At 47.4% G+C, this 21294-nt stretch overlaps 7 protein-coding genes and 1 non-coding gene across 8 annotated transcripts; 5 read left to right on the forward strand and 3 right to left on the reverse strand.

Annotated features, from left to right (window-relative positions):
* Positions 1-66: 66 nt before the first annotated feature.
* On the forward strand, positions 67-1918 carry BKA55DRAFT_579099 (S-adenosyl-L-methionine-dependent methyltransferase). Its single transcript, XM_046193803.1, has 11 exons — positions 67-130; positions 178-213; positions 266-359; positions 406-428; positions 478-496; positions 544-666; positions 719-741; positions 791-828; positions 879-1016; positions 1072-1494; positions 1541-1918. The coding sequence occupies exons 1-11, from the start codon at positions 116-118 to the stop codon at positions 1602-1604; spliced, it is 996 nt and encodes a 331-aa protein (XP_046045233.1). The 5' UTR covers positions 67-115; the 3' UTR covers positions 1605-1918.
* A 354-nt stretch (positions 1919-2272) lies between these two features.
* Positions 2273-6925, forward strand: BKA55DRAFT_597583 (uncharacterized protein; the record flags this gene model as incomplete). The annotated part of the gene is made up of 12 exons (XM_046196097.1): positions 2273-2446; positions 2494-2561; positions 2607-3311; positions 3362-4010; positions 4416-4441; positions 4803-4895; positions 4951-5026; positions 5074-5738; positions 5786-5947; positions 6007-6555; positions 6603-6767; positions 6817-6925. 12 exons carry the CDS (start codon positions 2273-2275, stop codon positions 6923-6925), a joined length of 3441 nt encoding a protein of 1146 aa, XP_046045234.1.
* A 252-nt stretch (positions 6926-7177) lies between these two features.
* BKA55DRAFT_597584 (uncharacterized protein) lies at positions 7178-8090 on the reverse strand (the record flags this gene model as incomplete). The annotated part of the gene is made up of 6 exons (XM_046196098.1): positions 7178-7384; positions 7482-7573; positions 7622-7640; positions 7714-7749; positions 7799-7897; positions 7938-8090. 6 exons carry the CDS (start codon positions 8088-8090, stop codon positions 7178-7180), a joined length of 606 nt encoding a protein of 201 aa, XP_046045235.1.
* A 1162-nt stretch (positions 8091-9252) lies between these two features.
* BKA55DRAFT_579105 (uncharacterized protein) lies at positions 9253-10826 on the reverse strand. The gene is made up of 5 exons (XM_046193804.1): positions 10321-10826; positions 10210-10269; positions 10140-10158; positions 9993-10084; positions 9253-9942 (listed from the first exon to the last, which is right to left on the reverse strand). The coding sequence occupies exons 1-5, from the start codon at positions 10522-10524 to the stop codon at positions 9649-9651; spliced, it is 669 nt and encodes a 222-aa protein (XP_046045236.1). The 5' UTR covers positions 10525-10826; the 3' UTR covers positions 9253-9648.
* Positions 10827-12035: 1209 nt separating this feature from the next.
* BKA55DRAFT_651959 (glycosyl hydrolases family 2, TIM barrel domain-containing protein) lies at positions 12036-15490 on the forward strand. The gene is made up of 3 exons (XM_046197327.1): positions 12036-12789; positions 12838-14239; positions 14292-15490. Exons 1-3 carry the CDS (start codon positions 12192-12194, stop codon positions 15439-15441), a joined length of 3150 nt encoding a protein of 1049 aa, XP_046045237.1. The 5' UTR covers positions 12036-12191; the 3' UTR covers positions 15442-15490.
* A 282-nt stretch (positions 15491-15772) lies between these two features.
* BKA55DRAFT_t252 lies at positions 15773-15870 on the forward strand. Its single transcript has one exon. It is a non-coding gene; the product is annotated as a tRNA-Leu (tRNA).
* Positions 15871-15885: 15 nt separating this feature from the next.
* BKA55DRAFT_579107 (P-loop containing nucleoside triphosphate hydrolase protein) lies at positions 15886-16910 on the reverse strand. Its single transcript, XM_046193805.1, has 2 exons — positions 16866-16910; positions 15886-16761 (listed from the first exon to the last, which is right to left on the reverse strand). Exon 2 carries the CDS (start codon positions 16751-16753, stop codon positions 15968-15970), a length of 786 nt encoding a protein of 261 aa, XP_046045238.1. The 5' UTR covers positions 16754-16761; positions 16866-16910; the 3' UTR covers positions 15886-15967.
* Positions 16911-18072: 1162 nt separating this feature from the next.
* On the forward strand, positions 18073-20533 carry BKA55DRAFT_579110 (uncharacterized protein). The gene has a single exon (XM_046193806.1). It carries the CDS (start codon positions 18239-18241, stop codon positions 20282-20284), a length of 2046 nt encoding a protein of 681 aa, XP_046045239.1. The 5' UTR covers positions 18073-18238; the 3' UTR covers positions 20285-20533.
* The last annotated feature ends 761 nt before the right edge of the window (positions 20534-21294 follow it).

Below are 21294 nucleotides of genomic sequence, written 5' to 3' on the forward strand. Positions count from 1 at the left end.
GCCTGAAACCCTTGTACCAACAGCTATCAAGGTAGCTTTTGTTGTCACCTCATTGTTCCCCACCTTAACGCGTCAAATTTTAAAAACATCGCGCCTCTTCTCACAGCTGCCCAACATGCAAGAACAAATTGTAATGAGGAACTTCATTTGATTAGGTACTTGCTAATCGAAGGCCAGGCTGTTGATCTAGATTACGACTCTGCTATCGGAATAGTAGGCCCATTCCGACCCAGCAAGGTCAAGGTTGATTCTAACAAAAAAAAAGCCACTCGACGATCCGTTAAATTTATCACTTCGATCCAGCCTGCTCCATTTCGCACAAGAAAATGGACGGACTTACCATAGGCTAAGTGAAGGGAGTAAGAATAGGCTTTGATTCAAATTGACTCTGGCTAATGGAAATAGAGTATGCCTTCCCAAATGACGATGTGAGCTCATGGTCAAACAAACTGGGTGCTTGGTCTAACCGCATTGGAGATCGAAAACGATAGACTCGGTAAGAAGAGACCTCGAGGCATGCTTGCCAACGCTGACAACGGGTAGATCTGCAAGATGGCCTGTATATTATTACGCTTGACGGGAAGAGGGCCCTGAATCCGGGAGCCGATACAGCCAAACGAGTTTTAGATATGGGTACTGGAACAGGTATTTGGGCATTGGAATTTGGTGTGTTATCTGATGACAAATTTTTGATGGAAATTGACTAATTAGATCCTAGCTGAGGAACACCCGGCTGCTGAAGTATGCAAATTTACTACACTCTGTTGCCTAGCCTAATGTCTGAGAACAGGTGATCGGCGTTGATCTGAGCCCTATTCAACCTCCATTGTTGGTCCTAACTTGTCTCGAACCTTTGCAGTATCTGACATTCGATACAGCGTACCACCGAACTGCAGTTTTGAGATCGATGACCTTGAGAAAGAGTGGACATGGACGACACCGTTTGACTTTATTTTCTCTCGCATGATGACAGGAAGCTTTTCCAACCCCGAAACAATGGCAAACAAGGTATTCAAGTAAGCTTGCTGATAGAACATTTTAACCTACGGGCATTCTAGTAACGCGCTGTAGTGGTCTAAACCCCGGTGGCTGGTATGAGATCCAGGATATTCAACTCCCCGTCTTCTGCGACGATGCCACTCTCGACCCCAAAACGTCTCCACTCATGAAGTGGCAAGAATGCCTCATCGAAGGCTCTCGTAAACTTGGTCGGCCACTCGGTGAGTCTGATAAGTATAAAGCCATCGTCGAGAAAGCCGGCTTCCATAACGTCGTGGAGACTATCTACAGATGGCCTACCAACAGCTGGCCTAAAGACCCAAAGCTCAAGGAACTTGGAAAATGGAACCTCATCAACTTTGAAACAGGACTTGAGGGCGTGAGTCTGGCTTTGTTTACCAGGGTGCTCGGTTGGTCAAAGGATGAAGTACTATCTCTTTGTGCAGACGTAAGGAATGAATTGAGAAACCCAAAGGTACATGGGTACTGGAAAATGTAGGTTTCTTTCACCACTACGTTTGCACTATGCTAACTACAAGAGCTATGTGGTATATGGGCAGAAGCCGGAGAGGGAGTCAGCGGAGTACAGGGTCGAAGAGCCCTGAGGTCATTCAACCTCGATTTTCATGACTGTCACTTTCTTCTCCTTAATATGAAAGCCGATAGGGCCTCGGCAGTACAGTCAACTCAGTAACGCATTCTTGTTGATTTGTGGTGCCATGGGGAGAACTATGTAGTGTGAAGTTTCGTGAACATCGAGCAAGGAGTCTGTTGCACGGGACCATCCTAATGTCGCCATTTGTCAGGCCAATTGTGAACTCAGGACCGTGGGCTGATCACAGAGCATCTTCCAACCATTCCACCTAAGCTTAAGTTCTATCACGAGTAGATACACAACATACGACTAATTTGACATGGCTGGATCGTTTCCAACATGCTGTACCCGAACCAATCGGTACCACCAAAACTTACCCCAGGTTTGCCTCGGGGCAGCCGGAGCCGGAGTGGATCACAGTCTAACCCAATCCTCGCCCCGACAAAAAGTCAGAACACCATCTTCCCCCCTCCAACTAATCCCAACACGCACAGAATGAGGGGGACCAGCCATGCAAATCCGGGGACGACGTCGGACGGGCGTTACATGCCGTCTGGGGTTCAAAGTCCGGTCTACATGAATATGCATGCAACTTGACTTATATAAAGACCCATTGAACTTGGCCTTTGATCGACAATCTTCTTTCTTGGCTCAAGTCTCCACTGATCTTTGACAAACATGGACTACAAAGCTGATGAGAAGGTCGCTATTGACCACGGTGATGAGGTTCATGATGCTCATGTTGCGGTTCAGCTTGCGCATGATGTTGAGAATCAGAAGTTGTCACCATGGACACCTCGTATGTTCAGGTTGTACTTCATCCTGGCTTGCGCGTACCTCTGTGGTTGCTTGGTAAGTGCTTCACGAGACAACAATAAGTTGGTTGCTGACTATGGAAGAACGGATATGATGGCAGTCTTCTTGGTGGTATCAACGGCATGAAGGCATACCAACGCTACTTCAACATGTATGTGAAACCATCAAGAAACAGGACTTGAACTAACAATCGCAGGTCTTCCGAGGGCTCTACGACCGGTATCATCTTTGCCATGTACAACATCGGCTCCATCGCCGCCGTATTCTTCACCGCCCCCGTAAACGACTTCTTCGGCCGACGATGGGGCATGTTCACCGGTGCCATCATAGTTATCGTCGGAACATGCGTCCAAGCTACTTCCACGGGACGAGGTCAATTCCTCGGTGGTCGTTTCATCCTCGGCTTCGGCGTTAGTTTCTGCTGTGTCTCCGCCCCTTGCTACGTTAGCGAGATGGCGCATCCCAACTGGCGAGGCACTATTACCGGTTTGTACAACTGTACCTGGTACATCGGTAGTATTATCGCCAGTTGGGTTGTTTACGGCTGCAGTTACGTCGAGGGCGACATTGCCTGGAGAATTCCCATTTGGTGCCAGATGATCACTTCTGGCATCGTTGCCCTTGGCGTTCTGTGGCTACCTGAGTCTCCACGATGGCTTATTGCTCAGGATAGAGTTGAGGATGCCGTTAAGGTTCTAGCTACATACCATGGTGAGGGCGATGAGAATCACCCTGTGGTTGTTTTGCAGATCAAGGAGATGTCAAACCAGATTGCCGCCGATGCTACTGATAAGTCTTGGTGGGATTACCGTGGACTCTGGAACACTCACAGTGCGCGACGCCGGCTTATTGGTGTCTTGGGTATGGCTGTATTTGGACAAGTCAGTGGAAACAGTTTGAGGTACGTCCCAAGTTCTTTTCCAGCTTCAAGCTTTCTCTAACCATGTATAGCTCTTATTATCTCCCCGTCATGCTGAAGCAAGCCGGCATCACCAACGAAAAGAAGGTCTTGGCTTTGAACGGCATCAACCCTGTGCTCTGCTTCTTCGGTGCCATTCTCGGAGCTCGTCTCACTGATGTCGTTGGTCGCCGACCTCTTCTGATCTACTCTATCATCTTCTGCTCCTGCTGCTTCGCCGTCATCACCGGTACCAGCAAGCTCTCTCTCGACCAACCCGACAATGCTTCCGCTGCCAACGCCACCGTGGCAATGATCTTCATCTTCGGTATTGTCTTCTCTTTTGGTTGGACTCCTCTCCAGTCAGCATACATCGCCGAATGCTTGTCCACCGACATTCGTGCCAAGGGTACTGCCGTCGGTAACCTTGCCAGTTCAATCGCGTCGACTATCATCCAGTACAGCAGTGGTCCAGCTTTCCAGGACATCGGATATTACTTCTACCTCGTGTTTGTCTTCTGGGATCTGTTTGAGGCTGCCTTCATCTACTTCTTCTTCCCTGAGACCAAGGATCGAACCTTGGAGGAATTGTCTGAGGTGTTTGAGGCCCCCAACCCGGTTACGAAGAGTCTTCAGAAGAGGGATGCTCAAACTGTTATGAACACTCTGAATGTGACGGCAGATGCGAAACTCGCGGGAGAGGTTTGATCTGGTCAATCTCAATTACCTCGGCATGTTTTAGGTAGCCATACTGAAGAGAACTCCATCGCAATCAATATAATGCATAATGCATTGTTACTCCACAAACATTTTCTTCACAACGTGATAATTTGAACATAATGAGCTTCAAGGCAGTGACCGACCAGAAAGATGTCTTGACTAAATGTTTCAGTACACCGTGGCATAGACCTTCAATTGGTTCGCAACAATTTCGTATCGCGTGTCAATTGAGTTCCAATTAGACTTGTCTGCCAATCGCCAAACCCTCGGCCTCACTTCCCGATCTGCATACCACGTCGCAACGAACAATGGCACCTCATGACCTTGGTTTGAACCCCAGTATTTCCAAGGTCTCATGGCCATCAAGCTTTTGCACCAACCTCGCAGATCAAGGAAGTGTCCAATCGGACAATGTCACGAAAGCTGGGGTAACTAACCCATTCCCCGAATGAATTCCCGCACCAATCACAAGCTTCAATTGACCTCGGACCGAGCTTCCCCGTGATCCATCAGATGATTCACAAACTCCTCATTCATTATCTCCTCTTTTCCCCACGTTTGTGTCGGCCCGTACCGGAGCGAATTGCTGTTCAATACCCAGCGCAATGGATCAAGCAAATGATGAATGGCCTGCGAGGAAGAGGTTGAGAACGTCGCATGCAGTGAGTTTGCCATCATGTGTTATGCTGCATGTGCTGACCGACGTTAAGTGCGATGCTTGTCGTACCCGCAAGACAAGGTAGGATGATCCTCTCGGCAAGACTCATTTGACAGCTTGGCTGATGGCGATAGATGCGATGGGAACAATCCTTGCGCGACATGTGCGTCGATCGGCCATGATTGCACCTATGGATCTGAAGCCAACTCGTAAGCCTCACTCTCCAGTTTATTGCTCGGCTCCAGCATGGTAACGCTACTGCAGGAGGAGCAAGAACGATCTCATTCTAGAAAGTGTTCTGCGGGTCGAGAAGACCCTACATGAGTTAAGATCTGCCATCGTAAGCCATATGTATCTCGTCTAGATGTCTAGTTTTGACCATTGTAGCCGGCCGGTGTTCAACTTGCCAACTCACCTCAAACAAATCGTACCAATTCCTTCTCAGGCTCATCGCCAGATCTCAATCTTCGTCGGCAGAGTCATGCTATACAGACACCAACCAGTCAAGACCAACGTGAGAATGTCAACAACTTTGAGAATGCAGTATTGGATTCTATGCATACCTCGACAACTGAGTCGATACTCCAATGGCCGCACTTTGACGTCTTCCCACTTCTTCGACACGATGGAGAGTCGATCTTTTACCTTGAGCAAGCACGGCCACCGCTATCAGTCGCATCGAATCCCATGTATCCATACGTTGACGCGGAAGACATAACCTCGATGCTGGAGGCGTTCGAACGTAACATCAACTTCTGGTACCCTTCCATGTCACAAGATCAACTTGGCAGTTTACGAGCGACGCTTCAGAATGGAATGCCTTCAGAAGATACAGTTCACTCTTGTCTCTGTTTACTCACATTGGCTCTAGGATGTGCAAGTCAAGCTGCTGAAGACCTTCGCTTCACCGCCGAGCCCGATGCGGCAGAGAAAGACAGAAGACTTCGAAAGCGGAAGCTGGGTGATATCTACTTCCAACTGGCTCTAAAGAAGCTCCACGTTGCCCATCTGCAAGTTGACTCTGAAAGTACTCAATGCCTCTTCTTCACGGCGTAAGATGACCCTAGTATCCCTGAATTTGGCCTTTCTAACCTGTCAGTCTTTACTTCGCTTCTCTGGTCCGACCACTTCAGGCTTGGGAGTATCTCAGTGCTACAGCGACGAGATGCATGTTGCTTCTATCCTATCCACCCAACACGCATGACAACGAGGCTGAAGAGCGCATCAGAAGAATATTCTGGTCATGTTACATCTTAGAAAGGTAAGCTTACAACAATTTGCTATCCAAATTTCCTCGACCGAGTGCTAATATGCACTTAGTGACTACATGGCCGAGCTATCAGCTTGCCCCCCTTCTGGCATCGCGCGCGTCGAGTCGTCTATCCCATTACCAAGCACATATCACACACACCCATCCGAAATTGTGGAAGAGGAATCGTCGCTATACTTCTTGGCCTGTGTAAGCATGCGACGTCTCCTGAACAGAGTCCATCAACTACTTTACGCAAAAGACACCGGCGCTGCATTTGATCACACTCGCTTTCCACGCATCGTCGCCGAGCTGCAGCGGCAGCTAGACGACTGGCGTGAAGTCTTACCAGCCTCTTTCTCTTTCAGCATCGATACGGAAGAAGCTGCAACAGCGGCTGGTGGATTTCTTCGGCAGCGTTATCTTACGTGCAAAGGAGTCATCTATCGACCGTATTTGATGTGGATGCTAAGTAGTAGCTATGCTGAGACAAGGGTGCCTTCGATACCAGATGCTATGCAAAATTGCAAGTTATGCCTTGACGCTTGTTTACTACATGCATTAGATCTCAGAGGCTTCCCACAAACAGTTCTGATTGATACCTGGATATGCTCGCTGTCGTAAGTTGATAACCGTTTCAGACTCGCATCATACTGACAAGGAACAGTATGTCAGGGGCGATGCTGATCATTCTCGCTGCGTCGCACGTGCCTGCTCTCAAAGAGTTCATTGGCTCACGAGCCACGCTTGTAGGAAGTCATCTTGAGAAGTTATTCCGAAACTGGCGTGAGGTCTCATTTGGTGGAGATTCACCGAGTGTCGATCGTAGCATGTGGCTCATGCAACAGGCAGATAGTTACATAAGGGATTGCTATTAACAGGGCTTTAAATGCATCACGAAACATATTATCACTTTGTACACAGGAGGTAGTAACGATTGCACAAGTAGTTGGGGTAAAGCTCTACGTGGAGCTTTCGATGCAAATTTGACTCTGCTATATAATAGAAGTGAACGAAAATATTCATCCATCTACCTTCCGCACACCACCGTTTATCGATCAAAGCCCCTGTTCTTCAAACCAAACAGATCTTGAAAGGGGTGATTACGCAGACGCTAGCCTCGGGGAGCAAGAAATCTTGTGAACCAGGGTGCCAAAACCCAAGTCTTTTTGTCCTTTAGGATGAAGGTCCTAAGTTTTCAGGCAAAGTGGTTTGACATGTCCACCCATGCTATTAATCAGGTTAGTTGATGTCACCCTTTCCTCCCGAGTCACAATGCTTAAAGCTGACTTCCGGTCCACAGTAAGCCTTGTGGTCAAAGTTGCTCGCCAGCCCAATGAGGAGGTACCCGTTCCAAGTTCCACCGTGAGTTAGATCCAAACACTGGGTACCCCAGATCTTGTGCCCGTGCTTCTTGATATGATGCTCGATTGCACCTGCAATGGTTTCCTGTTCGGCAGTCGTGTCACAGTGTCTACCCGTAGCCTGGGATTTGTATTGTTAGAACCACACTATCGTAAAGAAGAGAGTATTGAGGTTCGCTTACACGATAGCAGTAGAAAAGGTCGCCGTTTGGGCCAGCACGTCCAGTGAAGGTGGAACAGGTCTTGACGTTTGAGGCATGCTTAATGGCAGAGCCTAAGCGCTATGTTAGCTTAGGATCTACAACGAATTACCTGCACTTACTGATCTGGAGGATTCCGTCCTAAAAGAGGGATGTTAGAGACCTGTCGATTCTTCAGAGGTGTTTCTTACCTTGATAGCGCCCCAATAATAACACAATGAGAAGTAATAGTGATGATTCTCTCGCAAACCTTCAGAGATGTCAGATTTGTGAAGAACTTTACAGCGAAATCAACTGACCCTGACGTTTCTGCGCTTCTCAAGGGCAGAGTCCTCAGACTCAAAATCTTCAAGATGGTACAGCGCTAGCGAATTCGGCATCTTAATGGCCTCGGTCACCTCTGTGGTAGGCATAGAGTAAATAGACGAAGGCAAGGACATTAAGACGAAGAAGCTCATAAGGGCGGGTTTCATCTTGACTTAGGTAGACAACGAGATTCGCTGCGAGAAGGATAGTGGGAATAATGTATCCAGCTGATGCTTGAACGATTTGATCCAGAAAATGAGGCTCGAGTTGAGGTGCTGGGGCCATTACTGCGATATGAACGTGAGGTCTTCGAGAGTTGTCGGTCTTTTATAGGACTTTTATGCGGATTTCGAAGGATTTGATGATGTGACGAGAGCAAATGTTGAATGTCAGAAAATTTGGCCGATGAGGGTATCTTCGGCGTCAAAGTGAATATGCCACTTATCCGACCCATGTGAAATGCTGTTGGTTCTACAACAGGCACAGAAACTTGCGAGAATGTTGCAGGCACAGAACCAACACACTTTGGCTACAACCAACAGCGGCTCTATATATGAGAAAGATCCATGTGTCTCGGAAGAACGGCATCTCCAGCAACAATAAGCGCCACGGCCTCACATACGACATGCTGAGGTGTCCGACCTTTCGGCGCGGACTTTACTAACAAATAACTGAGTCCTCGGGGATAAACCATCAGTTTTTCACTGACTCTTTATATTGTCAACATGAAATCTTACAGATGTTCCACCTCTTATGCTGTCCTCTTTCCACACATAGCCTTGGGAACATACCATTGTCAAGAATTCTCTACTGAGCTATTTGCAGAACCCTGCGGCAAGATGGGTGTCTCGGCCCTTTCTACTTACCGAAAAGCACCAGTTGAAGGATTCTATCCTTGCACTTCTCATAAAGATATCTTCTTGTCAGGAGTCATGATGTGTTAGCTGCAAGCTCAATCCTTCGTCTTCGCGTCTTTCAGTTGGTCATTGAACGTGTGATCTTCAATATGTGCCGAGTTGCCGCCTGGATGTTGGTCTCGATGAGCAGACATGTCGGCAATTCCAAAAGGTTTTGCAGTCCATATTAATTCCTGTTGCTACATTGATGAATCGACCGGTCTGGTCTTATGGAATCCCTGAGGTATCCTTATTATTGCATGAAACTGGTGGTTTTGACGGAACGAGATGACGAACGGTGTGCAGGATGAATCAGAGTTCCCCTCGGGTTGGTTGAATTTACAAGCCAAGGATTCAGTCGTTCAAGCACTTTCCAATCGTCTGCGAGTTAAGTTCTAAAACCCCCAGACAATGGCCAGCTTTCTCTGGCACCGAAGTAGATCATATCCAAGTCGATAAAGTGCTTCGATGAAACCATTGAACACACAGCAGTTTTATTCACTGGAAATTCGGACTACGAGAGAAAATAGGTCATAAGTGGATTAAAATAAGCTTGTTCTCTCGGCGTCTGGCTAATGATGTCTAAATACAACTCTAAACTAAATAAGTTCATTTTCCCGAAGTATGCCTCCTAAACTTTGTAGGCTATGATGCCATTGGTGATAAATTCCTATAATTCTTTGAAGATGCAATGACTTCATGTTTCCGCGAAGTCAGAAGTGCGTTGTGATAAGATACAAGTAACAGGTGAGTCTAACAACCAGCACACCAGGATTCATACCATTTGCGGTTATCATTCTCTTTGGCACGATTTATTACGGAATTGGCTTCCTAATAATCTCCTTCCTTGGCCTGTACTCTCCCGACTTTCCATAACTCGTCAAAATATGTAATAGTTTACCAGTAGACTGATTGTTAACTTCTCACCTACAACTAATTTAGACCCTCTATAGCTCACGGTCGGCCCCTTTCTGTTTCTCCTTTTTCTTCTCTTCCTCCTGGAGACTGTCCAAATCCCACATCATAGACACTGGAGTAACTACAAGCTTTGGCCCGCATTCTATCTCGTAGTCAAAGCCCTTGGTCGGTCCGATGAGAAGGTGGCCATTCCAAACACCGGTGTCAGTCAGGTCCAGACATTCAGTGTGACGTAGAGAGGGCCCTTCTGTCTTGATACGATGCTCGATTGCACGTTGGATCTCGATTTGTTCGATGACGGTATCACAATGGCCATCATCAGTCTACTCTGTTTTAGCCATCTGATGCGAGGTTGGATGAAAGATGGACAAACCTCATACTGGTAGTAAATCTCTTTCTTAGGACCGGCGTGTCCACTGAAGTATCCGCAATCTGCGAGCCCGGCGGCATGCTTGATTTCAAAAGCTAAATACTCAGTCCATATCCATATTGAAACCGCAGATTGTCTGCTTGAACTTACTCCAACGAAGCCATAATACCTTTGATTGACATGTTAGAACTCTTCCTTCCAATTCAAGAGATTGGCTTACCTTGAGTCCCTCTGTAAACTCATGTGATGGCGCAACAGCAGCCCATGCACGTTCATATATCTAACAATCAGCCACAATCCTGTCAATGAATCGGGGTTGGGTATTACTAACAGATCTCCGTTTCTCAGGCACGTCCTTTTCGGACTCACTGTGCTGAAGTTGTTCCAGTGCATGGAGCAGCTCAAGATGTATCTCCTGGTTCACCGCACTTGGTCGCGGGCCACTAGCCGAACCTGTCGCCTCTAAGATAGGCTCCCAGCAGATAGAGGTTGGCAAAGACGTTAAGGCCAGTAAGATCATAAGCTTTGGATGCATCTTTGTTGATATAGGCAATCAGGTTCGAGACTATAAGAAGGAGAGGCACGATGTACCCGGCTGCTGCCCGGTTGAATCTGTCGATAGTGCCGGAGTCAAAGGAAATGTTTGGTGACATCACAATACGTCGGCTGATATTCCCAGGATTTGTGGCTGGATTAGCGGTATTTGTTGATGAAAGTTGAGGAAATGGGCGAAAGGTACTGATGATATGACATGTGCAAACGAGGCTATGCTAGGCGATATGTGCCGGATACCCGGTAGTGGAGACGCTGTTGGTTGGAAACGCGTTGTCACTTACGAGGTTGATGAATGTTCAGAACCAACATGCTTTGATAGAAAGAGTCAATTGGTCAATAGTGCAGTATCTCTCCATCTCGGAAGTTCGGCAACTCTAATATGAAACGCGGCCACATAATCTCATTCCGACCTCATCCTATCATAAGCGATTACAGTTTTCTCGGATTGTTGTTTCTGTATTCCAGTGTCGTTATGCAAGGAAAGGTCAATTTCCAATGATAAAATTTAAAAACACAGCTGATTTGTATGGTCATATAACAATTAAAGCTACGAATACTCAATATGATTGCTTCACATACCGCGGATTTAGCCGATCAGCTGTTTCATGTTTTCTGGTCCTCGTCAACGACCTCTGTTTGATCGCATACTGACTGTAACCGTTGGAAACTGCCTCTGATGCTACCCAAGTCAAGAGAAGTATTGTATCATGGAAGTTTATGAAGGTGAAATTAAAATTCGACTGGGGACATTACCGATGAGATAAAAGATGTCGTGCCTGGAGAATCCTCAGCAATGGCAACAGGACTAATCTTGACACCTGAGACCGATGCCAAGGAGACTTCAGCCTTAATAGTGGACCGCATTTCTAGATTGTGACTTATGGGGCCTAGAAGCTTGTCTAATTTCCTAATAATAGATCTCTATATGTAAAAATGTCCTCTAGCTTGTCAGTCTAGGGGTACCCCCTCGACCATGCTGAGAGAAGCAAAGAGGCTCACTAGCGGAACCAATAGAATAACATGGTTTTGGGAAATATTACACTTCATTTTCCTCAAGTCTGTGGTGCTATGTATATCATTTGCCAGAATATTTTGGTGCTTCGGTTGGTAAGGTTAGCAAGCATTATAATTGTTTAACCAATACACTGTCAGATTTGAGCAGCCTGATTAGTCTTCTCTGCTACTCAAACACGCCTGATTCTCACAGTTTTCAACTACTACCAAGTGCATTCCATACCATGACTTCTCCCATGAGGTCGTAAGCAGGTGGCACGTAACAATCTCAACAGGCCTGTTCCGCTGTCGGGTAGTCCAGCCAAGCCCTTCAAGTCTTGCCCCGCTCCGGCTCCGACATCCCCGGGCTGTTACCCTCTAATCCTAATACGCTCTGGTGCATTCAGGCTGTTCCACCAAACAAGGCATGATCAACACCAATCAAGCCATGTACCCGCACCTATCATGGATTCTAGTGGAGTTATCTCCTCCCCGAGAGTCAGTCCGAAGCACGTGTTGAGTAAAGACCAAGTTGAGACGTATCACGATGCGGGGGCTGTGCTATCGCAGAGGAGGAATTACAAGATAAAAGTCCAATAATTCCTGAGACTTGAACTTCCAATTCATTTCAATCGTCTTTCTTGCATCGTCAAAATGGGAGACAGCATTCAGCAAGAGCCCAAGGGCATGCCTCTTCAAGAGGATCCCTCTCGACCGGACTATATCAACGAAGCTGTCTTTAGGAGAAACACTCTCCCCACTCGTTCATATCATATTCCTGATACTTCAATCTCACTGAACGGAACATGGGACTTTTCTCTCGCTGGCACAGTTCTCGAAGCACCCGAGCCAAGCGCAAAAGATGTCGCTTTTGGTCAGATCCAAGTCCCGGGCCATTGGCAGCTTCAAGGCCACGGAAAGCCCTGGTACACTAATGTTCAGTATCCTATTCCCGTCTGTCCGCCATATGTTCCTACAGAAAACCCTACAGGAACTTATCGTCGAGAATTCCACGTCCCGACGGGTTGGGCTGCGGATTCTCAGCTGAGATTGCGCTTTGATGGCGTTGATAGCGCGTATCATATTTGGGTCAACGGCACCCTGGTCGGATATGCCCAAGGCTCAAGAAATCCTTCCGAGTTCGACATTTCATCGTTTGTCAACCGCAAGGGCGCGAATGAGCTCTTTGTGAGGGTTTACCAGTGGTCTGATGCGACGTACATCGAAGATCAGGATCAATGGTGGCTTTCAGGTTAGTAGCGCCCAAACCGCCAACTTGAACAATAACTAATCCTTTCAGGCATCTTCCGAGATGTGTATCTCATTTCCTTCCCAGCTGCCAGAATTGAAGATTTCTTCCTCACGCCACTTCTTGACGATGACTATAAGAATGCTCGCCTAAACGCATCTGTTGATGTCTTTGCTCAAAAGGGCGTCGTTGTCGAGCTCACGGTCTCTGAGCTTGCAAAGAATGGCGGAGCTGTTATTGGCTCCACCGAGACCTCTTTCGATGGACAGTCAAAGGCTAGTCTCAGTCTTTATGTAGAGGACCCAAAGAAGTGGACAGCAGAGACACCATATTTATATTCAGCAGAGATAACACTCAAGTCTGAAGACAAGCAGACTGTCCTTCACAAAGTCCAGCAACGCGTTGGTTTCAGAACGGTTGAGCTGAAGGATGGCCTAATGAAGGTCAATGGCAAACGCATTCGCCTCAGAGGTGTCAACCGTCACGAACATCACCCTCTTCTCGGCCGCTCTGTACCTCTGGAATTTGCCAAGCGTGATCTTCTCATCATGAAGAAGCACAACATAAATGCCCTTCGTTGCGCCCACCAACCTCACGACCCCCGTGTTCTTGACCTCTGCGACGAGTACGGCCTCTGGGTCATGGCGGAGGCCGATCTTGAGTGCCACGGCTTCTATGATGCTGTTGCTCGACCTCTCGACATCCCCGAGTCGATGGACTACGGCGAGCGAAAGAAGCTTGCCTTCGGAAAGGCTGCTGAGTTCACTTCCAATAACCCCAAGTGGAAGGACGCTTATCTTGACCGCATCCGGGCTGTTCTTAACCGTGATAAGAATCACGCCAGTGTTATCATGTGGAGTTTCGGTAACGAAGCCTTCTATGGTGATAACCACAGAGAGATGTTCAAGTATGCTACGGAAGCTGATCCCTCGAGGTTGATTCACTATGAGGGAGATATGGAGGCCGAGACAACACATATGTATAGTTATATGTATCCCACGGTTGAACGCTTAATCAAGTACGCTGCAGAGGAGGGGGTCAAGGACGGCAAGTACGAAAAGCCTATTGTACTCTGTGAGTATGGACATGCAATGGGTAACGGACCCGGTTGGTTGGAAGACTATGAGCAGGCCTTCCGTGACTATCCTCGTCTCCAAGGTGGCTTCATCTGGGAATGGGCTAACCACGGTCTGTGGAAGGATGATCACGAGGGAGCAGGATATTACGCTTACGGCGGCGACTTTGGTGATGCACCCAACGATGGAACGTTTGTCATGGATGGCCTTCTCAACAGTCAGCATGAGCCTACTCCTGGTCTGACGGAGTTCAAGAAGGTTATCCAACCTGTTGGTTTTTCTTTCAAGGATGGCGAGTTGAAGATTGAGAACTGGCATGATTTTGCCGGCTTAGATCACTTGACTGCGTCTTACAAGGTGGAGCAGTTTGGTCAAGAGTGAGTCGATTCTAAGATAAGTGAGCTTTTCAGAACGCTAATCATAAAAAAGGTCTACCTTGATTCACTCCAGGTCATTCGAGATTCCCGAGATCCCAGCTGGCGAGACACGTTCCGTACCTCTTCCAGTCGACGCCAAGCGATACAACAAGGGCAGCGAGGTTTATCTGACAGTGACGCTATCCCTCAAGCACTCCACAGCTTGGGCACCTGCCGGTCACGAGATTGCTTGGTATCAGCAGCAGCTCCAGGCTCCTCAAAGTGATGCGAATTCTGCTCCTGTCGCAAGCAATACCCTCACTTCCAAGCTGTCCGTTTCTGAGAAGGGTGCTACTGTGTCAGTGTCTGGCAAGAACTTCGAGTTCGTCTTTGATAGAGCTTACGGCTCTTTGAAGAACTGGGTCTCGAATAACGTTGCGCTACTCACCTTCGACCCTAAGACCCAAGCTGCCATCATCCCGTCTTTTTGGCGCCCCAAGACCGACAACGACGTCCCTGGAGCCGTACCATACTGGGAGCGATTTGGTGTTGAACAACTCCAATCTCAACTTCGATCTTTCTCAGTCGACTCATCGAACTCCGATAAGGTTGTTCTCAAGTCACATACCTTCATCACTCCTCCAGTTCTGTTCTGGGGATGGGACTGCGAGATTGAGTATACAGTCTATCTCACAGGAGCTCTCAGTGTTAACGTCACGCGTCTATCACCTACGGGCTCTTTCCCCGAGCACGTTCCCAGAATTGGCCTCAATCTGTACGGCAGCAAGACCCTAGAGCACGTCAAGTGGCTAGGCCGTGGACCTGGAGAAAGCTATCCCGACAAGAAGGATTCTCAACGTGTTGGAATCTGGAATGTCGAGTCTATTTCTGAACTTCAGACTCCTTACGATGTTCCTCAGGAGAACGGTAACAGAGAGGACACACGATGGGTATCACTTCGGGACTCTAAGTCTCCTGGCATCGGACTCCGTGCGACACGTTTGGATGGAAAGAACTTTAGTTTCTTGGCCTCGCATCATAGGGATACAACTATTCATGAAGCTAGACATCCTCCTGATTTGAAAGAGGATGATGCGGTCTTTATTAGGCTGGATAGTAAGGTTGCTGGTGTTGGTTCAGGTGCTTGTGGACCTGCTGTTCGTGAAGATCTTATGGTTAAGACTGAGGAGACGACTTTTGGATTCTTGTTGGAGCCTCTATGAACTATATTGATAGATATGATGAGTAAATGATAAGGTACAGAAGTTCGAGCAACCAATTCCCCTTTGACATTGCCCTTGTGATGTTTGTCAAATTGTGCCCATCCTCTAGTGCTCCACCAGGTCTCCGGCCTCATCCCAGAGTTCCCTCATACAGAGGGACTCAATCAAGCCTTCACTGAGATACGCAGACAAGTTCCACAGAGTTTCTCAACATTTCCCTCTACAATAAAACAGCAATTCGGTGGCTCGAGGCTATTCGACATCCTCGTCGTCATTGACGCATGGGTCTTGATGCTCATTCACCAGCCACTACGCCACCCGAATCATCATCGCTAACTTGGCCGAGTGGTTAAGGCGCTGTGTTTAGGTTCTCATCAGAAACCAAACCCGCAGTGGGAAACCGCGGAGGTTCGAACCCTCCAGTTAGCATATTAAGCGATTCATTTTTTTTTTTTTGCTTTTTATGACGATATTCTTATGCTTTGAAATACTATTTGGATAATGGAGGCTGAATACACGCGTGGAGTTACATATACCAAGACGCGACTCTCCAAAGTCCCCACGTCGCGCCAAAAAGTGCTACCCAAGACAAAACGCCCTTCGCAATGAATATGTATCTCACAATCTGAAAAGTCTTCTTCTCATTCAATCGCGGAAAAGGCTCACTCGGAACATCCTTGCCCAAAAATTTGCAAAGCGGCTCCCATCCATCCTCTGCCTTGAACTGGAGAACCTCTCGATTGCGCTTCTTCGCCTCAGCCAACACCTCCTCGTTATACTTGTTATACATATCCGCGGAGAAGATATTGGCTGAACCATACTTCTCTTTGCCCATTTTGATGCTCTCCATATTGAGTGTATACCACATCCGATCAGAAGACCAGAGCAGACCAACCCAGTAGAACCAAGGACTGAAGAAGAACCAGAAGCTCTCTTCAGCGCTCTTAGCCCAGACCTCGGGATCAGGTCGTTGGTTCAAAACGATCTTGGCGTCTGGATACGCATCCATCATATCGGGCGTGAAGTACACGACAGGAAGATCACAGATGGAGCGATGCCCGTGAATGAGTTGCTTAACCATCTTCTGCCGAACTTCGGGATTCTTCTCACGCAACGCAGCGATGAAGAGGCGCAAACGAGAAGGATGAGGGAGGATCTCTGCCATGTGCATGCATGGTCCGCAGCCTAGCTTCTCAAAGGCAGCCTGCATTGATGATGTGGCAGCGCGAGGGAGCCCTGCCCCGATCACAAGCAGAGGGACCTCCTCAGATTTTGGGTCACCGAGGCCTCGAGGATCCGTAAGGAAGCGCATCGCCACAGCTGGTAATGACAAACGGTTAATAAATTCCAGATAGCTTATAATGCAAGAAGGCAGAAAGCCTTTGATCCTGTGAGAATGGGGAGCAGTCGGTTTTTAAGCTCACATAATATTGAAGCATCGAAATAGTGCTGACGCCAAGCGGCGCAGCGAATCCCTTGTCAGATTTTTTCTGACCTTACATCAGCCTATTGACTCTCGGATGGATTTGAATGCTTATTCTAAGTAGTTAGCTTAAGAATATCTGTAGAGTATTGGGGTTTCCTTTTCGAGTAATTATGAGACCCAAATTGTAAAAGTGCATGGCCACATAATGTAAGGGCATTTTGGTTACCAAAGCACCATTTTCCAGTCCAAACGTAGCTCGGTTTCCATGTCCTGATCTTGAAAACTCACAGATCGTCAAGCTGACCTTGAATGGATTGGCAACCAATCACAGGAATGACAAAAGATCGTTGGCTACGGACTCCGCAGTTCAAGTCTTCTGGCACTTGTCGTAAGCTTCACGCATGTGCCCGTATCCCAGAGGATCGTCACAGGTACGTTATCTAACTTTAGACATCCATCGCTCCTCTCATCTGACGGCTTTTCAAGATGCTCAACTTCGGCTGCCAAGCGAACTGGGAAACCACGGCACCCAAGCTCCAGCTTGATAGCCAACATATCTTAGTGTTAAAAAGTACCGAACTTGCTAAAGCCATAATCGATAGTCTAACGGCTAACAGTAACGATTACATCATGCAAACATTGTTAGCTACATACTAAACACAAGATATCGGTCCTTGACTGTCGTTTAAAGATCCAGATGATTGTTTTTATAGTTTATTGTTATGGTTGCTGTGGAAATTACCCCAGAATCTCACCTTTGCATGACGCCGATATGCACGAAGTCAGGGGAAATGGCCGTTGTGGCTTAAACTAATTAAACCTTATGGAGCCAAAATCCCATCCGTCGATCTGCCGTCAAGTTTTAGTCTTGTTTTCTCTCATCACCTACCCAATAGGCTAACTCAATAGGTTGAGGGTTGGGTGCTCAGACGTTGTGCAGAATTTAACCTGACCTGAAACAAAACAGGTGCAGGTGGAGATGGTGGCCTCAGTCTGCTGTGCAAGTGTAAGCGGATCGGGCAATACGAAGAGACCTTTTTCTTTTCTTAGACCGTTTGAACTTTGTTGACCAACTGGAAGACTTGTCCTTTCGTAAAACCGATATTAAAGGTTGCCGCTTTGATCCGCCTAGCAGCTGAAGTTGGTGTGGCGCCTGCGGTATGATGAATCTACCGGCTGTGTATCTGATGTCAGTCCTGCTAGACCAAACATGTACCAGAGAGGTAATCGATAAATAAATATGATATCCTCATCAATTTTGGACAACAAACTTGCTGCTTGTCCCATTTCATTCCATTCCATTCCATTCATTCACCTTGTCTTCTCCTCCTTATCTTACACTTCTCATTCTTTTCCCTTACTTTCGTTACAATGAAGTCCCTTTGGACACTTGCTCTTTACCTCGGGAGTGCTAGTGCTGTCGCCATTGCCCAACCGGCAGCAAAAGCTGAGACCCCTGAAGGATCCTTGCAATTCCTTAGTCTTAGAGCCTCAGCTCCCATAGGCACTGCTATCAACCGCGACAAGTGGCGTGTTACCTGTGACAGCCAGCACGAAGGAGATGAGTGCTCAAAGGCCATTGATGGTGATCGCAACACGTTCTGGCACACTGCCTGGGCCGCGGGAGGCACCAATGACCCAAAGCCTCCTCATACCTACACTATCGATATGGGCTCTACTCAGAATGTGAACGGATTGTCTGTCCTTCCTCGCCAAGACGGTAGCGATCACGGCTGGATCGGCCGTCACAATGTCTTTCTAAGCACAGATGGGAAGAATTGGGGCGATGCCGTTGCAACCGGAACATGGTTCGCTGACAACACTGAAAAATACTCTAATTTTGAGACTCGTCCTATTCGTTATGTCCGTCTTGTCGCTGTCACTGAAGCAAACGACCAGCCTTGGACCAGCATCGCCGAGATCAACGTCTTCAAGGCAGATTCCTATACCAGCCCTCAAGCCGGTCTCGGAAGCTGGGGCCCGACACTTGACTTTCCTATTGTTCCGGTGGCTGCTGCAGTTGAGCCAACATCAGGAAAGGTTCTTGTTTGGTCTTCCTACCGTAACGATGCGTTCGGAGGCTCCCCTGGCGGTGTGACATTGACCTCGACCTGGGATCCTTCCACGGGTGTGATTTCTCAACGCACTGTAACTGTCACCAAGCACGATATGTTTTGCCCTGGTATCTCTATGGATGGAAATGGGCAGGTCGTTGTCACGGGTGGCAACAATGCTCAGAAAACAAGCCTTTATGACTCTTCTAGCGATAGCTGGATCCCAGGGCCTGATATGAAAGTTGCCCGCGGATACCAGTCATCAGCAACTCTATCGAATGGTCGCGTCTTTACTATCGGCGGCTCTTGGAGCGGTGGTATATTTGAGAAGAATGGCGAAGTATATGATCCATCTTCAAAAACATGGACCTCACTTCCAGGAGCTTTGGTCAAACCAATGTTGACAGCAGACCAACAGGGCCTCTACCGTTCTGATAACCACGGATGGCTGTTCGGCTGGAAGAAGGGAACCGTTTTTCAAGCCGGGCCTAGCACTGCTATGAATTGGTACTATACCAGTGGAAACGGCGATGTAAAGTCAGCCGGCAAGCGTCAATCAAGCCGCGGTACAGACCCAGATGCGATGTGCGGAAACGCTGTTATGTATGATGCAGTTAAGGGAAAGATCCTTACGTTTGGCGGCTCCCCAAGTTATCAAGACTCTGATGCCACTACCAACGCTCATATCATCACAATTGGCGAGCCCGGAAGCACACCCAAGACAGTATTTGCTAGCAACGGCCTGTATTATCCTCGAACATTTCATACGTCAGTTGTTCTTCCCGACGGAAACGTTTTCATCACAGGTGGCCAACAGCGTGGTATTCCTTTTGCCGACTCGACTCCCCAGCTTACACCAGAGCTTTATGTCCCTGATGCAGACACTTTCTACAAACAGCAACCAAACTCCATTATTCGAGTCTATCACAGTCTTTCCTTATTACTGCCTGATGGTAGGGTTTTCAACGGTGGTGGCGGTCTTTGTGGTGATTGCGATACCAACCATTTTGATGCCCAGATCTATACGCCAAACTATCTGTACAATTCTAGCGGAAAACTGGCAACGCGTCCCAAGATCACTAAAGTCTCTGCGAAAAGTATCAAGGTGGGTGGCAAGATCACAATCTCGACAGATACCACCATCAAGAAAGCTTCATTGATCCGTTATGGTACTGCAACACATACAGTTAATACTGACCAGCGTCGCATTCCTTTAAGTCTGAGGAAGACTGGAAGTGGAAATGGCTATTCATTCCAGGTTCCAAGCGACTCTGGCATCGCTTTGCCTGGGTACTGGATGTTATTTGTTCTGAACTCGGCGGGTGTACCAAGTGTTGCGAGTACTCTTCTCGTTACTCAGTAAACTATGGCGGCTTCGTTCTTGAGGCAAATGGACTGTTACTCAATCTGATTTACTTGATATATTTCTGCTATTTCTAGGCTTTCAAAATAGGGTATTTTGTATTTCGTTCAACTTCGACTATATATATGTATCTACATCAGGGGACAAACCTTGGCCTTTCATCTCAATCCTTGCCTCTACGTCTGCACTCGGTGACACTTAGTTAGCTCAATCTTACTACCGCAAACCGCTTTCTGGATTAGTACTGAGTAATTATGCCTCCGATTCGCTTATAGGTAACTAGCAGCTACTATCAAGCCCACCAAAATGCAAGGTGCGGTTTTGAAAACAGCCCCCAGAAGCTCCGCGATGGTTTCGTTGGCTGACGCCTGAAAGGAGCAACAGCTCGGCTATCGGCAGCACAACATAATCCACCCCCTTAGTGATTGAAGTCATCGAGGTTAGTATCTGTAACTCAAAACGAAGTATTGTATTTTCGGAACGTAATTCGGATCGAACAATTGTCTGGAATGCAGTCTGCTGGCCGGACATGACGAGGAGATAAACGATAGCGCCACTGATGAACCGGCCGGAGCGACTGTTCCTAAGAGCTACCGTCGCGTCGAGGAAAACCCCTACTCTTTTCTCATTATTATACTCTTTTCAAGCCAATATTCACTTTGCGTAAGACGAAGGCGGGGCTCTATTCCAGATCCTGGTTGAAAGAGCAAAGTCATTGATGTGATTTCAACTTTGTGCACGCCTTTATGAGGCACGACCATAGTAAATAACAGCAAATTGCGAATCCTCGCCAAAGAACGCACGTATAAAACTATTTGGATAATTGATATTGAGTATTGAGGGTCAGAGTCTTTTGAACACTACCTCATCTGATAATGGTTTCTGACGAAAGTTTACACTTGAAATATGCCTTTAAGTGATTGTTATTGCATTACCCTAGATTCTGATGACAACAATAATGATATGGTATTATGTACAAAAGATATGTAGTAATATTAGACGTTTCTAGA

Source organism: Fusarium redolens, assembly GCF_020744475.1.
Source record: "Fusarium redolens strain MPI-CAGE-AT-0023 chromosome Unknown BKA55scaffold_16, whole genome shotgun sequence".
Classification (NCBI taxonomy): domain Eukaryota; kingdom Fungi; phylum Ascomycota; class Sordariomycetes; order Hypocreales; family Nectriaceae; genus Fusarium; species Fusarium redolens.